The sequence below is a fragment of the Phoxinus phoxinus genome (genome assembly GCF_949152265.1).
Source record: "Phoxinus phoxinus genome assembly, chromosome: 8".
Classification (NCBI taxonomy): Eukaryota; Metazoa; Chordata; class Actinopteri; order Cypriniformes; family Leuciscidae; genus Phoxinus; species Phoxinus phoxinus.
In genome coordinates this window covers 33539897-33557656 of record NC_136883.1, presented here as the reverse complement: position 1 = coordinate 33557656, position 17760 = coordinate 33539897, and the positions used below count along the sequence as shown (strand labels likewise).

The window sequence follows — 17760 nt, the reverse complement described above, 5'->3', positions numbered from 1 at the left end:
CTAATTATAGGGAAATCCGTCTCTTGTAATTGATCACATCTTACATCGATTGCAATAATACAGGCAACGTTGCAAATGTAATTATCACTTGCTCCTTAACGCAAAGATGATTTATATAGTCATAGAGCCCTTAGTTAACCATATTAGGTTGGCAGTCTTTATATATATAAAGTGTCAGTTCGCTCCATGATGAGTTCAAAAGATTGAATGTTTGTAGCTAATTAGTGTATAGTGCCTTTGAAGGAGAGTAAAATGTGTTCTGCATCACAGATTACTTTTAATAAAATATTGAGCAGCATTTTAATTACAATATTAGAACCAGTTTGCTGCAAGTAAGAAATCACATGACAAATATAAACATGACAACAAAAATCTCTAGGTAATACTTTTAGTATTATATTTAGGTTAGGTCTGTAGCAGAACATACCTTGTGATAAACCAATGACTATTGTACAGACAAATGTAAACGTAGGTTTATCCATTTGTCAGCCAATGTTATGTGGTAGAAGTGAACTAATGTGCCCATGTTACTTTTTGTGCAAATGCAAAGTGCTTCAGATTCATTGCTGCTATAACGTTTAATAGCCACTTATTAGCCTGCATAAGGCTGTCAAATAATATATGTTCGGTAGTACTAGAGTTAGCTGGCTAACTCCTCACTAATTCCCCCTGGGTTAAGACATAAAACACAAGCAATCAACAAACAGATGCATTCAGGCAAATATGTGTATGACAACAAAATATGGGTCAATAATAATTATAATTTATAATTAATAACTGCTGGCTCTCAAGCAATTCAGTATAGTAAAAAAACTGAACATATAAGAGTAAAATTTTAATTACTAATAAACCCCAAATGAGACCATGTGAAAAGGTTTTATCACAACTGTCTTATATTAAAACTGTGAGGCATATTGGTTGCGCTCATGTTTACATTGTTTGATGATGCATAGTATTTTTGTATGTAGTATCTTGTATATTTTGAATAAATGTCTGTATCAATCTGTACAAACTTTCTAGTCATTCTAATCTCAAAGTCTGAAACCTCAAATGACTGTCTGTATGTGGAAGGACAGACCCATCATTGCAGCATTCAGATCCGTCTCCTGACTGTGTTTAGATTAGTAGTCACTGTAGTCAACAAAAAGTAGAAATATTTGGGTTAAATTGATTGTAAATCTCAAAGAAGTAACAACGCAGGCATCTCAGGTGAGGCCCTGACCCTTGACCTATAGTAGACCAGTTTCTTTTTCCAGATCTAATCCACTGTAGATTGTAAACTCGTCAGGACTCTTAATAAAGTACATTAAGGGATTATAGAGGATCCTCTTTCAAAGGTGTAGTTTAGGCTAGACGTATTTGTTCAGTTGTGAACAGATGATACCAGGATGTACATGGTGAAGACAGAATAGGTGCAATGTTGAAAAATAAAATATCTGTTGTCTGTCAGCTTGCCTTGAACCAGCATGGTTAAGGCATGTTGAGCGACAGAACTGTCACTCACTCACAATTGTGCTTGTTTTTCGTAAAATCCTCTGTAAACTTTTAAACACTGGTTTACTTTGACTATTGTGTGTGAAAGTCCCTGGATATACTATGGTATTATTTACCGTATGACTAATGATACTTGTTGACTAAGCTGCCTCCTTGGTTGTTCATAGTATTCTCCTAAAGCAGTTTTTGCATAAATAGGTAATTTGTAAAATAACTTAAAAACTGTTATTTAATTATATATCCAAACTGTGATGTTTTCAACCAAGATAAGGGGATGTTTATGTACCGGTATGATTAATGACTTCACTCACTACAAACAATTGGTTACATATAGCTTGCAATGTTGAAAGTATAAACATTTTGTGTAACAACATACTTCAAGTGAACTAAAAATAATCACTGTAGGTGTAGGTAATTCTAGAAACTGCAATAATGAAAGTGCAATAATGATTTATTACTGACCTCTGGTGGACATATAGTATAGCATCTCTCCTCTCTAGTCTAGATGAGTGGAAAACAAATAGAATGAATAAAATTGAATATGATTATATTATGATCTAAATGTGACACACATTCAGCATTAGTTCTTTTAATAATAACTTATAACTCACAACTGTGAAACAAGGAATATTAGTCATAATGTTACTTTTTGCTAGACTAGGCCTATCTATTTTAACTAACTAACTAACTAACTAACTAACTAACTAACTAACTAACTAACTAAAATGTAATCCTCTCTGAACTAGGTGAAAAACTAATTTAAACATTATATTATACTAATTATTTACGACAATTATATTCTTTACCTCCACCAGGTGGCACTATAAAAATGCTTTAATAATAATAAGTAGTATTGAAATCGGAATCGTTAATTTAAACGATACCCAACAACCCTAATAATAACTATTATTTTATTAATAATAGTTAAGATTTTTTATTTTTATTTAAAGGCAATAAATGTATAATGCTAGGCTTGATTCATTGTAAATGTAAGTGGAAAAGGATAAATAAAAATGTATGTACATACAACAAAATCAATACAAAAGAAGTGTATTATCCCCCAAATTTTGTTAAAGACTATTGTTTATGTCAGTACATTCCATTATTTCTTCCCTAAACTCAGTGTCATTATAACCACATGACAGAATGTTCTCATCAGTACCACACTGACACTGCTCTGTTGTACATTATAAGTACACAGCAGTAATTCATTTGTAGTGAACCAGATCCAGCTGTGAATTTTTGTTTGTCTTTGACCTATGCAGAGTTGACAACTGTAAGCAGACAAACACTGTAGGGTAAACAGTTGACTGTGAACTACGCGTTTCAGACCTCTGAATGATAACAGAGGTCATATTGACATGTAGTTCAGAGGAGCAATATTTGCATGTTGAATTTCAGAATGACAGCCTAGACTTACATGACAACAATACAGACATAAATGCAGTAGTGAAGATTGCAATGTGCTCGTGTCTACCCGTTTTTAATTCATGTGCACTTTGCACGATGCAACTTATGAGATTAAAAAAATGTTTTGCTAGACTTCCTCAGTCTCTACTGGATTTAGTGTGCGGGCCAGCAAACTTTCTGCTAGTTTTCAAGTATTTCCTTGTCTACACACCTGAAAAATGTATTGTCTATTTGGAGGGCAAACTTTTTTTTTTTTTTTTAAGTTTACAGTACAGACATAAACAGGAAAGGCGAGTGACATTACTCAATCAGTTTCCTTGTCAAAATCACGTGAAGCATTTGAGGAACTTAATTTGAACTGGCCTAGATTGCCAAAACTGGGACATTTGAACTCATAGGTGAGGAAACCTAATTATTTTAATGTATATGCATAAATTAACTGCAAAACTAACACACACACAAATAACAAAAGTTACCAATTTTATGTTGTGAATTTTGTGAGGCAGAACATAAACTGTATTTAACTCCTCAGCCTAACTTTTTAGCACCTTGAAATGACCTGCAGCAGCTCTACGACGCATGCGCACAATCAGACTCCGCACCTCCCATTCTTTCACCCAGTATGGTAACACAACCCAGCTAAAATTAGCGGAGCTGCTCAGCAACCAGACAACGGAATGTGAAGAGGTTATCTGCCTGTCCTGTGTCGTAAGACAGTCTGTTACTTAAGCCAAACAACACGAATAAAAACACCGCAAATGTGTTTGGAGATTCACTGAAAATCCTTCTACAATGAAAGTATACTTATATTTGTAAAAAAGATAAATACAAATAAGCACATTCCACAAGAGTGCACGATCGGAAATAACTCCAGACGCATGTGAAGGGTTAACTGAAAACGAAAGGGAACGTGCAAACTGCGCGTTATCAAAAGTCACCAGGTGGAACATCGATGTGTTGCGTATTCAAATATGATTGGCCATTCGCCCCTTCGATGATTTTTAGTCCTGACCTCATGTAGTTGTGACGTCGGCCCTCACACGGAGGCGGAGAAGAGCTTGCGTTTATTCCCGTTTGCTCCGATTCATTCGACCCTTCCTTCGACAGGAGTTAAGTCGGGCAGCAACCTCTAGTGTTTTCGGCTAGGAAAAAAAAAAACATGGCAGGTTACCTGAAGGTCCTCAGCTCTCTCACTAGGTCCGCCGCCACTCTATCAAAAAACCCGGCCGTTCTTGCTCCAGCGTCTTGCCAGAGTTTGCAACAGAGGAACTGTGAGTTTTCCACTTTCAAAATTGTATGTAGATGCCAGTAAAGCCGCATTAACCGGCGCTTTAACACCGGCTAATGCTTATCTGACACGATGGGCTTTCTAACATTTAAATATCCGTACACCCCTGCCACATACCTCATGTTTCTATCGGAAGACACCGGTTTCGGACAGTCGTATTTCTTTCTTTCAATCTGCCGGTTTGCAGATTCTCTTCGCGGCTCAAGCGGAACGTTATTTTCGCGGTGACGTTGTGCGTGCAGCGGGACTCGCGCGCCGCCGTGCTCGCGCTCCTTTGTTAGCTTGTTGGATGCCTTTTAAAGAAACGGAACATAATACGATAGTTTATTTTCTATTAATCCATTGTGGTTAAAACACCGTTTCTGACTTTCTAATCCAGTTTTAATTACACCATTGCGTTGTTGAACAATCTGACGACGTTGTAAGAGAAAAACTGTTTTTTTTTTTAAATCGTCCATAAGGTTTGCACACACACACACAGGCAGCGGGATGACTTATGAAACCATTCGCGCCTAAAAATACTGCTGTAAATGATCTAAGCATTTCATCGAATAGCTTTGTGATGCAATATAATCAGATTACCAGTTATACGAGTGTTTATATGGTTTTGTTAGTGTTTTGCTTGTGATGCAGAGTAAGTTAAATCATTTCAAGGTCAGTCGGCCTGGTGGTCAGTAGTACGTCGTATTTTACTATTGACTGAGTGCTGACAATGAAGTGACCGACAAGCACATTATCTTAACTGAGAAACCTTATATTTAACTATTACATCATTATTATCTCCCTAGTTGTATATACCCTATTTGATATGGCGGCTGCATTGATCTAAATGTCCTGTTTGCAGCAACTGAACTAACGTTTGGACATCTCAGGTTGTTTCTTTAAAAAAAAACATGGGACAACTGAAGGGCAAAACCTCACAGACACCTGTGAATGATTTGGTGTAATGTCCTGACACTAGCTGTCCCCCTGTGTTAGGTAATCAGCTGTCATGGAGTTGGAGGTTTACTTGTTGTACATGTCCTCCAGGTCACCTTTACTCTGAATGGGTTAGTCCTAATTAGCAGTAGTGCTCATATATCACATCCGAATGATCAAATGTGTAATGATAGAACCAACCTTTTGCTCTTGAGGTGTGCCACATTCAAACTTTTGCATTGCCAAGTTTATTAGAAGATGCTTTTGCACTGAATGGTTGTGTTGGTATGTCTCGTTCCCTAAGGCGGATTTGGATTATTATGGGTCTTTCTGTGAGCTTTTAATATAGGTGAAGTGTCGGCCACAGTTTATCCAATGCACAGCATTCTTTTATCGAGAAGTCGTCTTGCATTTCAGATTGACTTTAGTGACATTGCCTAAGTTTGGGCACAATGCCAAGCAAACCCGCATGTTCTCTCTCATTAAAGTCACAAGGTTGGATATGACTTTCGCCAAGAGGTTTTAGGGGTTGTAATGAGAGCTGAGAAGGCCACCACAACGGTCATTTAGAAATATTTTTCGAATCCTAAATGTATTTATTCCTGAGTATATCATTTCTTTATGTATAATTTCCTGAATATATATATATAATTTACTTTTTTTATGATTTGTATTCTGTGTATTAAAAATGGGTCTTTTTAAGTCATTTGCGTCATATTGCACAATTTCGAGAACCATCTGAGCTTCTGTTGCCAACCCAGCTGGTTAGTTTTTACACTAATAATATATTTTTAGTGTCTTTTGGTGCAGCATCTTCATGAAGTAGCTAATTTCAGACACTTTCTCTCAGGGTCACTTGAGCTGCTTTTGAATGTCGTCAGTAGGGAAAAGGATAAGAACATTTGATCAAATGGTTTGTGAGAGGAGTCCATGTGAACAACATGCTCCCCTTATTATAATTTTTTTTTAAACTACTGACCTTCAAGTGTAGAGCACAAGTGAACAATGTTTGCAAATGTCATTGATAACTGAAAATTAAAGGGCCATGTGAGTGATTGCTTGCTATATGATATGCCGACTACATGCTTTGTGTAGAAGCTTAGGCTACGTCTACATTAATCCGAAGACATTTGAAAACGGTGTTTTTCGTTTATAAACCCTCTCCGTCCACACTAGCGTTTTCGGACGTTTCAGTGTGGATGATAAACTTTTGAAAAACGCCTGAAAACACTGAATTCACCTTTACTGCATAAAACCCCACAAAAAGATCACTGAGATTATACAGATGGAAAAATAAATAATAAAATTATTGCGCAATTCTTCTAACAGGATAATTTTATTTAGCAAAATATCTCACCATTCACTGATGCGTCCAGGACAGGTCGCACTCAGTCACCATATGTTTGGTCTAAAACGCAACTGCTCTCCAGTATGCCGCAGGACAGCAAATGTGAGTGCATTTTCTGTCATCTTTGCAGGACTGTGATATGAAGAGTGTGCAAAGTAACATTTTAGCAACAGTGTAAAAGTGAACAGCACATAACAGGCACAATACCGGTAACATGAATATCTATTGGTACATCATGGATCACATGACTAAACTTACGTCATCGTTTTCAAATACCTCCGGCTTCACAGTCAACACTACAACGCGAAAACGGCGTTTCCAAATTTATCCAGTTTGCAGAGCTTTTTCCAAAAGCTATGTTTTCGTTGACTTAAAACGCTGTCTCAGTGTGGACGGAAGGCCAAAACGGAGAGAAAAATATACGTTTTCAAACGAAAATGTATTAGTGTGAACATGGCCTTAGATACACGTGGGTTAACATGGCCTTTTCTTTGCATAGTTATAAGTTTGTAAATTGGAGATTTTTTGGGAAACTATTTAATGTTGCATTGATAGTTTACTTGGAAAGGCAATATACCCCTGCAATTTTAAAGGTCAATTATACAAATATAGAAATGTAAATTATAAGATTCATAGTAATGCCAAATGTTACTGAATGGCTAATAACTCACTTGAACTCCCTACCGATTGCATGAAAATAATTAATGAAAGTTTGATTAAAAATGTTTTAATTCCATTTGTTTTATTGTAATTTCACTCCTGAAATTAAATACTATATGGCTCTAGGAACATGTAACAACTTATGTACCATGTAACAAACATAACAACTTTTTTATTTTTTATTAATACTTTTATTTAGATGCATTAAATTGATCAAAAGTGACAAAGACATTCATAAAAATGGTCAGTAGTGGACTAGCTCAAAACGTTTTAGACCCCGTTTACATTTGTATTTAGCGACGTCCACTTGTCATCCGATTGATCAAAACGAACGCATCTTAATATCAGGTGTAAACAGGACTCAAATACATTTTCTACTGGGCTTAAGAGATATAACCCAGTTTCGATGGAAAGGATCTCATGCTGAAGACGTTACTGTAGTTTTACCCATTAATAGACGCGGTACTTCCTTCAAAATAAATTCCAGCACAGCGCTACAACAACCACAATGAAACGCCTCTTTACAATAGATCATGCTTTACAAACTCTTAGAAAAGCCAAGCCAATGTTGGTTCTGGTGTTATTATGAGCTCTGTCGTTCTCTTTTTGCCTGTAGACTCTCCTGTAAACGGATGATTACCCAGACGTTGGCGATTTAGCTCCTCCACGTTAACCTTTCTCACTCGTTGAGACCAGACACGCATCAAAATAGCAACTTTTATGAAGGGATATGAGACGCAATTTCCCTAAAAAATGTAGCCTAGCCTAACACTTATAATAAGCTTACCATAGTGAATCGGGGTCAGACAAAAACACGTTTTGGAATAAGGTTTGAATTGTTAATTTTGGACAAAACAAGTTACATACTATTGCATTCTTGCACTAAAATGTTCCTAAAATACATGGCAACAACTGGAAATGCCTTAGTATTGTCCATTGTGCAATAGTGTGGGAGTAAAGTGGCTGTGTGCCATATCATGCTTACTGCTTGTGAAGCATGTTTGATCACATGGTAAAAAACTAAATTGTTTAAGGGCAGGATTGTAGATCACAAGTCCTTTCTTGACATTGTGATGTTTTTTCAGATTCTGTTTCTTAATGGACGGAAAGGTGAGCGTTTCTGAAATCCATCGTGGAACATTATACCTCAGCTCAGCATTGTATCATTAATGGGAGGATTCATGCTTTGTGCAGATGGCTGCTCTGTTGTTAGGAACCGAGTATTGAAGCATGCTTATATAATCCTGCCCATATACTCCTCCTCCTGCTTTAGCATGCTCTCTCTTCCCAGCGCTCATGACTAGTGAGAGGATTCTTTTCCCTAGGATTCCTGTTTATGTAATTTCTGATCACGAACACAGGCAGGTTGCAAGCGAAAGGTCTTAAGTTACCCATAATGCAGTTTTGGTTGACACAGCTGTGCTGAGCGGTAACTCTATCTGAAAGATTTTTTTCTGTCCCTTTTTTAGCTTTGGTGGTGTTGTTTTGACCTGTGATATCTTGGATTTGCAGAAATGAAATGGTCTGACCATAGAAATGATCCCCATTCATCCTTAATATTAGACTTTTGAGCTGTTGCATTTAAATATATATATATATAAAAAAAAAAACATTTGACAACTTTAATCTTTAGACTGTTCATTTATATTTTATTCTGCAATTAAAATATTCATAGGGTCTGAACATTGACTTGATGACCTGACCTGTGGCTACTGAAATATATTGAAGATGTAGTTTATAGAGTGTTACATCAGTGGAGTGGAGTAAATATGTTACCCACAGTGCTTATAAAAGTCATCATGCCAAGCTTTATTGACGGCATTTTATCTTTTATGAACTCTTTTACTGATTTTGACGGCTTTGTCGACTCTAGATGGAGTGGCTCTGTAGCAGGAACTTGGCAAGTGGAACAAAGTCACTTGATTCCCTCGATGGCTCCGCCTCCTTCCTCTGAGAGAGAGAAAGAGAGAGACAGAGAGAGAAAGAGAAAGAGACCTCTACTTGCTTGCTTTAGTAGAAATGAAAAGGTGTTTAGAGTTCATGACATGAGTTCAATAAGTTCATGAAATTTCTGCAAATTGTTCCTTGTGGCAGCAAGTGGAAGTGAATGGTATGAGTAATTGTATAGCGCAACACTGTGATTTTACAGTAATTTTTTTGTTTATAACTCCCTCGCCTTGAAGTTACACCCTAGGCAAAGTGGGGTTGAACAATAACAGAAAAAAAAACCATTATCAATTTGTGATGAATGTGGACAACACAGACTATAATAAAACGTTTTATTAAATTAATAAATAAAAAACACAAATTCAGAACATAAACTATTTAAAGCATGTCTAAACTGTGTTCTAATTTGTCTGTAGTCTAATGTCTATTAACCTTAATTCGCAATCAGCCAGTAGGCACATTGACCCAGTAATCTTTAAAAATGAAACCTGGGCAAGTTTAATCGAGTAATCGGGCAGTACAGCTGCCAAAGGGGCACGCCTGGCTGTCACTTATATTGCCATTATTGTGTAATCAAGATAGAATCATTATTGCTGTTCTTCAATGATAATTACTAAATACTTCAGTGTTTGTTACAAAATTGTGAGTTTATGCTGAAATTATCTAAAACCTTAGGTGGCCTATGTCGTTTCCGAACCTTTAGAGGGCATTGTATATGTGAAGTAACCATGTGCCAATACCTTTATTTTTTTGGTTAGTTGAGATGTTATACAGTTGTACTGTTAAGCTCTAGCAGGAAGTAATGAAACCAAAGTGCAAACTGTTGCATATCTAAAAATATCAAGCCCATGTTACAGTCAACAGTAGGTTGCTTTTTTTTCTAGTTTACACTGCCATTCAAAAGTTTTGAGTTGGTAAAATATGTTTTAATGATTTATTTTAAAAGAAATGTCTTGTTCTCACCAAGGGTGCATTTATTTGGTCAAAAATACAGTAAAACAGTAATATTTTGAAATATTATTAAAATTTACAATAACTCTTTTCTATTTTAAACTGAAGATAAAGCAAAAAAAAACGTTAGCAGCCATTACTCCAGTCTTCATGATCCTTCAGAAATCATTCTAATGCTGATTTTGTGCTCAAGAAACATTTATTATTATTATCAATGTTGAAAACAGTTGTGCTGCTCAATAGTATTTTTTTGATTATTGCATGGAAATGAATGGAAAGTTCAAAAGGGCTGCTTTGATTTAAAATGTTTATGTCCATGTTTAAGTGTTTACTGTCACTTTTCGTCAATTTAATGCAACCTTGCTGAATAAAATAAATAATCTTACTGACATAAAACCTTTGAACGCTAGTGTCTCTATCTGAAGAATACTCTCAAATTACAAAATTGGTTTAGATTAGGGAGCAGCTGTGTATTGTAGTCTCATTCGAAATGTAATGTCACTCTTTTATATTATGTCTTTGATCATGTACAGGGACATTGTTAAAATGATGATGCGTGAAATGCATATCCTTGTTTTTACATGCAAGACCATTTTAAGTGTGTATAGTAGACCCAGATAGCCCAGCATTTGCATGCTCTGTGATGATGCATTATGCATGGGTGTCATTTATATACAAGCCTTTTCCTTCCAGAATACTCCTATTTAGCAGTATCAAAGCTGATCCACTGTCAACATGAAAAGCCATTTTAGTCGTATGACGTTCATAACTGTTTCTTGGGCAACCAGAACTTGTAACGCCCACTAGCGTCCAACAAGTACAGTGACTGGAGACTTTCAGCAGCAAAGTGAATGAAGCTTTGTGTCTTTATTAAGTCTTTATTGTTTAGGAAACACTAATTTCTAAACACTAAGAGTGGGAAGAAACAATCCCTTATTTAGCTCTGAAAGAAAAACTCATAAAGATTGTTTTTGGTTTTTTTTGACAGATGCCGATAAACGCATCAAGGTGGCACAGCCGGTGGTGGAGATGGATGGAGATGAGATGACCAGGATCATCTGGGAGTTCATCAAAGAAAAGGTGCTTAAACGGCAAGCGTGTGAGTGAGAGAATGAGGGGGAGGGAAGCGGTGTCTGTCTGGTCTATTTTTAAATCTGTGACACACACACACACACATCGAGAGAGAAACACACATGCGAGAGGGAAAGATGTAGAGGGCAAAGGAAAGAGAGAAACAGGAGAGTGAGAAGCCTAGACAGACACAGACAGAATGAAAATTGGGTTAGACAAGAGTAGAAAGACAAAAGGAGACGGAAATTGGAAAGGAAATGTGACAGCGTCTCTTGGGAGAATTAAATAGACTAGAAGAGAGTGCAGGAGTGATTGGCGTGTTATGCAGATCTCCTTTTTTTAAAAGACAGCGTGATAGGCTTACTGGGAGAGTGACCGGGAGATTACAGCCGCATCACACAGGGGGCGGGGCCTGTGTTGAGGTCGGTCATACTGACTGGCTGTCTGCCTCCACGAGAGAAACGGCAGATGGTGGTGCTGACGTTCCACACGCTGAAATGATTCTGCGGAGAATCAGAATGGGCTCATTTATTTATAGCCAGCAAAACAAGGCTATTAATCAAAAGATTATAATAACTTCTCTGTTTAGGTTCAATTAGAATGTAAATGTTCACATGTGACGTAATTAAAAAGTGAAGTGTGTAATTTCTGCAACGTCAAACTGAATATTAAGATCGGAATTACTTGATTTACTGAAATGATTTAATCTGTGTTTTTATGAGAATGACACTGTTTAACATGAAACCATTGTGTGCAGCTCATTCTGAACAATGTGGATGTGGAGCTGAAGTACTATGACCTGGGTCTTCCATACCGTGACCAGACTGATGACCAAGTCACAATCGACTCTGCTTTAGCTACCCAGAAATACCATGTTGCTGTGAAATGCGCCACCATTACACCCGACGAAGCCAGGGTCGAAGGTACGGCACATCTCAGAAACACTTCCTCTTTTTGATTATATTATTTGTTGTGATGACTTGGCGATAGATCAGCCATGCTGTTCAATTTGGCTGTTTTGAAATATCAGTTATCAGCTGATGTTGATTTATACAAGAATGTTGTTGATTTAACAGTTGTTGATTGTATCAATTTGAAAATCTATGAAATCTTATTATTTTTAAATCTCTATTTTTATCATCAGATTGTTTTATCTTGCATTCTAGATAACCATAATATAAATCCATAATGGTCATCTTCTAATTTGTACAAATGCTTTTGCTAAAATAACCATGCCATTTTCATATTTTCACAAAAAGTGCATATTGTAAATCTTTGTCGTCAATAACACTTGACAGAGTTCAAACTGAAGAAAATGTGGAAGAGTCCCAACGGAACCATCAGAAACATTCTGGGCGGCACTGTCTTCCGTGAGCCAATCATCTGCAAGAACATTCCCAGGCTTGTTCCTGGCTGGACACAGGCCATCACCATTGGCAGACACGCTTTCGGTGACCAGGTCTGCTTTTTTTGGATGTTCTGGATGTTTCTTTATATATACACAGTTTTTTTTTCAATGTGTTCTTATTCCTCCTGACCTGCCATTCTCTTGTTACTTTTACAGTACAAAGCAACAGACTTTGTTGTGACCCAACCAGGCAAATTCAAAATGGTCTTCTCTCCTGCCGATGGAAGCAAATCCAAGGAGTGGGAGGTGTATGATTTCCCTGGTGGTGGCTGTGGAATGGGCATGTACAACACTGACGAGGTCAGTGAGCATATGCATATAATGCATTTTTAAACACTGAGTGAGAATCAAGATATCATCAACGATCTGTGAAAATAGTTGTTTTCCCCCAAATGTAATTGATATGGTAAACCTGGTCATTTTAAAGGGTTCTTCCCTGTAATAAAATAACAAGTATAACATAAATGTATCTACACTTCCATTGAGAAGTTTGCTGTCAGCAAGATTATAAATTTTTTAGGAAATTAATACTTCTATTCAGTGAGGACAGTAAAGACATTTCTAATGCTACAAAAGATTTCTTTCAAATAAATGCTGCTGTTTTTGAGCTTTATATTAATAAAAGATTCCTGTTTTTTTTTGTTTTTTTTTATATTTTAAGCAGCGCAACTGTTGTAAACATTGATAAGAAGAAACGTCTCGAGTAGCAAATCGGCATATTAGAATGATTTCTGAAGGATCATGTGACACTAAAGACTGAAGTAATGAGGCTGAAAATGACATCACATGAATAAATTACATTGTAAAACATTAACATTCAGAAAATTGATGCTCAAAGGCAGTCTCTTTGAGCTCAAGAGACTTCTTTTAAAAACAATACAAAATCTTACTGCCTTCAAACATTTGAAACGTGGTGTATGAAATAATTTTAAGAATATTAAAGTACATTTGTTTAACGACTTAATCGGTTAGAAATGTTTTTTTTGTGAATGGAAAATGACTTGAAAAATCCTGTAATCACAAATATCTTTTCCAGTCATTTGTGAATACAGGATTTTTCATGGAAAAGTGAATCCAAAAGTGTTCTCAAAACAGCATATCTGCAGGGACCTTCCTATTTTCCACTGAAATAAAACATTGGCAAACGGGTGTATGAATTTGAAAAATATCTCTGTTAATGAACTTGTACTCTGATGATCTATCTTGAAGGTGTAAAAATAACACCTTGAATTAGAGACATTTTTAGGCTGTCTCGTGTATTCTGAGTTTGTATAATTAAGGCCTTTTGACTCAAATCCTGTTATGTTCTGCACTTACACCTCCGGAGGAATGAGGTCTACTGTAGATTATAGATGACCTCCTTCTTCAGCCCATGTTCCTGCAGTGAACCCTGATGTCCTGAAGCTTTTGTTTGTGGTCAGGGGGAATGGTCTGTTTGGGTTTACAATAGAAGAGGTGTCTGCCTGCAGGTGGTGGGCTCTTTTTTCCCCTTCAAAAAAGATTGAATGAAGTGTCTGTTCATTCTAGGCCACCAATTGATGGTGCTGAAATTGATTTTTTTTTTTTTACACCATTTCCACTTCACATTTGAAGTGGTAGAATTTTTTGGGTCTTTTTTTTCACCAATTGGAACTACACAGACAGCATTTCCGTATCCTCGCTGAATCTCCATTGTGAAAGTGGAACACTTGTGTGACATTCTGTCTTTCGTCCCTTTCTAACAGTCCATCACTGGCTTCGCTCACAGCTGCTTCCAGTACGCCATCCAGAAGAAATGGCCTCTCTACATGAGCACTAAGAACACAATCCTGAAGGCTTACGATGGCAGATTCAAGGACATTTTCGAGGACATTTTTGTGAAGTGAGAAGGATTTATCAGTGTCTTTGGCACGCTTTTTATTTACACGCTTCCACCGCGTGTTGCTGTGTAATTATGAGATTAGCGCTTTGAGATGCTGTAGCAGTGGTGACATGTGAAACTATACTTTTCTTCCAAAGTAATTTCAATGGAATACTTGAAGCGTCTTTTTTGTTTTCCATGGGCAGAAACTACAAGCCAGAGTTTGACAAGCTGAAGATCTGGTATGAGCACAGGCTCATCGATGACATGGTGGCTCAGGTGCTGAAGTCATCGGGAGCCTTTGTGTGGGCCTGCAAGAACTACGATGGAGATGTACAGTCTGACATCCTTGCTCAGGGTAAAAATCCTAGGAAGCCTTTTCTATTGTTTTATCATATTGCACCCATGTTCATCCAATTATCCTTTTTTTATATATATATTATAGTTTTAGCACTTACAGAGACTTTCATGTCATGCATCTATAGACTCTAGAAATTACATAATCATATTTGTTCAGACTATATACAGGCAGAAAAGAGGAAAAAAGGCACATAGTGCTCATGAAGGATATTTGAAAGAGTGTTGAATCTTGTCTACAGGCTTCGGCTCTCTGGGGCTGATGACCTCAGTGCTGGTGTGTCCTGATGGAAAGACCATTGAGGCTGAGGCTGCCCACGGCACAGTAACCAGGCATTACCGTGAGCACCAGAAGGTTTGTGTATTTCAGCTATTTATCTTCTTGCTATACGCATCTCATCCTGCATACAAATATAGGTTTGATACCGGAAATTCAGAGTAGTTGTGTTGAATAAATGCTCAATGGTCCACTTTAGACAGAACACTGCCACTTTGCAACTACATGTCAACTAGCAGTCATTAGAGTATTACTAGACTCTGCTTAAAGCTGCAGTCCGGCACTTTTTTGTGTTTAAAAATATCAAAAAAGACATTTTTGAAAAAAAACGTAACCAGCCAGTGTTCAAAACGATCTGCTTGCCTTACCTCGATTCAAAACGGTAAGCTTGTAATAATGATTTTAATTCCAGTGGTACTGGTGGATTTCCGCGGGAATTTCGAGCATGTCTTTGCGTCATTACGTCACTTCTGTACACATAGAGAAGGAGTCCCCGGCTAGCGTGTGTGGATGATGGTGGAGATTTAGCTTAGCACTTGGTATGGCGGATCCCGAAAGTTTAAAGCGACAATCACCAGTGACAACTGGAGATTCACCAGTTGTAAAACACAAAGACTTCGGACTTCAGATTGGCTACAGAAAAAAATATATTTTTCACGTTTTGACGTGATATAAGCAATCGTTAGATTTGATCAGCATGATATAGCTACTGCAATGCTTCCCCCCACCCCCCGAATTTGGTCAGAACAAAAGTGAATGTTACTTACTTGTTCAGATGACATTTTCCGATGAAAATTCTAATGTTGACACTTTCAAAAAGTATACTTTGAGATTGCTGATGAAAGTACAATATCCACAGCGACGCGGCAGCCTCAATATATTGTGTTCATCCGCGCTGTTTCATGCCGATTTACTACCCACGCACAGTTAATAATTCCGCGAATAACTGCAATTGCAGATTTCGAACAGAGATGGCGACAAAGAAGAAAAACGACGGACTGCAGCTTTAATATCTGCTAACACTTTATTTTGATGCTCTCCCAACAGACATTCTACTAACTATAAATAATTTAGCAAATACGTCAACTTATTCTACTAAACTGAACGTCTACTTATACTTTAATGAGAGTTAGTAGACATGTAGTTGCAAATTTACTTCTAGTTAGTAGAATGTCTAAAGTGGATCAAAATAAAGTGTAACCAATAAGGGTAATAGAAAAACAAAACTAAAAGCAACCTGGATGTTCCACAACTAAATTTAGATGCCTTCTGCCATCTTGTGGTGAGAGGAAAAAACGACATCTTTCAACATTAGCATTTTAACTGAAGGATGCATTAAATTGTTTAAAAGTGACATTGTTAAAAATAAACTTCCATTTCAAATGAATGCTGTGTGAAACTTTTATTCAAAGAATCCTGAAAAGAATAATGTTTCACAAAAATAAAGCAGCACAACTGTTTTCAACATTGATGATGATAATGTTTCTGGAGAGCCAAATCAGCATATTAGAATAATTTCTGAAGGATCATGTGACACATTTGAAGACTGCAGTTATGATGCTGAAAATTAGCTGCGCATCACAAGAATAAATTAGACATATTCAAATAGAAAACAGTATTATTGTGAAAAATTACAACTGTTGATCTATTTGATCAAATAAATGCAACAATTCTATAATGTAGTTTATTTTAATTGTAATTATTGTATGATCTTCTAGGAGGCACACATAAAATACTTGTTGTATGCGTATGTATGCTGCAGTTTGGTTGCACCCATACATTCATTATATTCACAACTACCAATTTTCACATGCAATTGCATGTGAATAGCTTACAATGAAGAACCCTGAATTTACTGCCAAGAATTATAAGAATGTATCATAATATTGGATTTTGTATTATTTATCTTTACACAGGGTAGGCCAACTAGCACTAACCCCATTGCCAGCATCTTTGCTTGGACCAGAGGACTGGAGCACCGTGGCAAACTCGATGGAAACCCAGACCTGATCAAGTAAGCTCATTTGTTACCGTCAGTCGTCTGTACTGTATGATTAGGATAGCGAGTTTATCTTCCAGTCAAATTGCTAGTGTTTAATCGATAACATTCATAACTTTCCTGTTTCTTTGCAGGTTCTCTCAGACTCTAGAACGGGTGTGCGTGGAGACTGTGGAGAGCGGGGTGATGACCAAGGATCTGGCTGGCTGCATTCACGGTCTTGCCAAGTAAGTCAGAGCACATAAAAAAATTTTCAAAGTGTGATGCCTTTAACCTCTATTGAGTGACTAGCCCTAATGATAAAACTGCTGACATAAATTGTTATGTGTGCTCTAGCTAATGTCTCTGATATTATTAACATTTGTCTTTCTGTGACCGCAGCTGTAAGCTGAACGAGCATTACGTCAACACCACAGACTTCTTGGATGCCATCAAGACAAACCTGGACAAGGCACTGGGCAAATGAAGAACAACGGGGCCCGGACACAGTGGAGTGTCTTTTTGTACCTCATTTTTAACTTAAAGGTCATGAATACCACATAATGTATGAAGGGAGGAGTAATAAAAACATAGTGATGTTCCTAGCTGTTCTGTTAGTGAATCCTGCTGATGGGTGATCCCATCTCTTCCTGCACCTCCAGGGGTCTATTTTTTTAAGATGAAGTACTGTATGTCAGATGCTGTATAATACCACAGGAGAAAAAGAAAGATCAAGAGCCACATGAGAAACCCTCTAATAAATCCCGTCACCTGGATTCCTGTTCTTGTGTTGTTTATCACACTTCACACGTT

General features: G+C 37.1%; 1 protein-coding gene across 1 annotated transcript; it reads left to right on the top strand.

Moving 5' to 3' along the window:
* The first annotated feature begins 3170 nt into the window (after nucleotides 1–3170).
* On the top strand, nucleotides 3171–17723 carry idh2 (isocitrate dehydrogenase (NADP(+)) 2). Its single transcript, XM_079620570.1, has 11 exons — nucleotides 3171–4175; nucleotides 11005–11096; nucleotides 11845–12010; nucleotides 12386–12546; nucleotides 12652–12795; nucleotides 14220–14356; nucleotides 14542–14693; nucleotides 14935–15047; nucleotides 16886–16983; nucleotides 17103–17195; nucleotides 17350–17723. The coding sequence occupies exons 1-11, from the start codon at nucleotides 4064–4066 to the stop codon at nucleotides 17432–17434; spliced, it is 1353 nt and encodes a 450-aa protein (XP_079476696.1). The 5' UTR covers nucleotides 3171–4063; the 3' UTR covers nucleotides 17435–17723.
* Nucleotides 17724–17760: the final 37 nt, after the last annotated feature.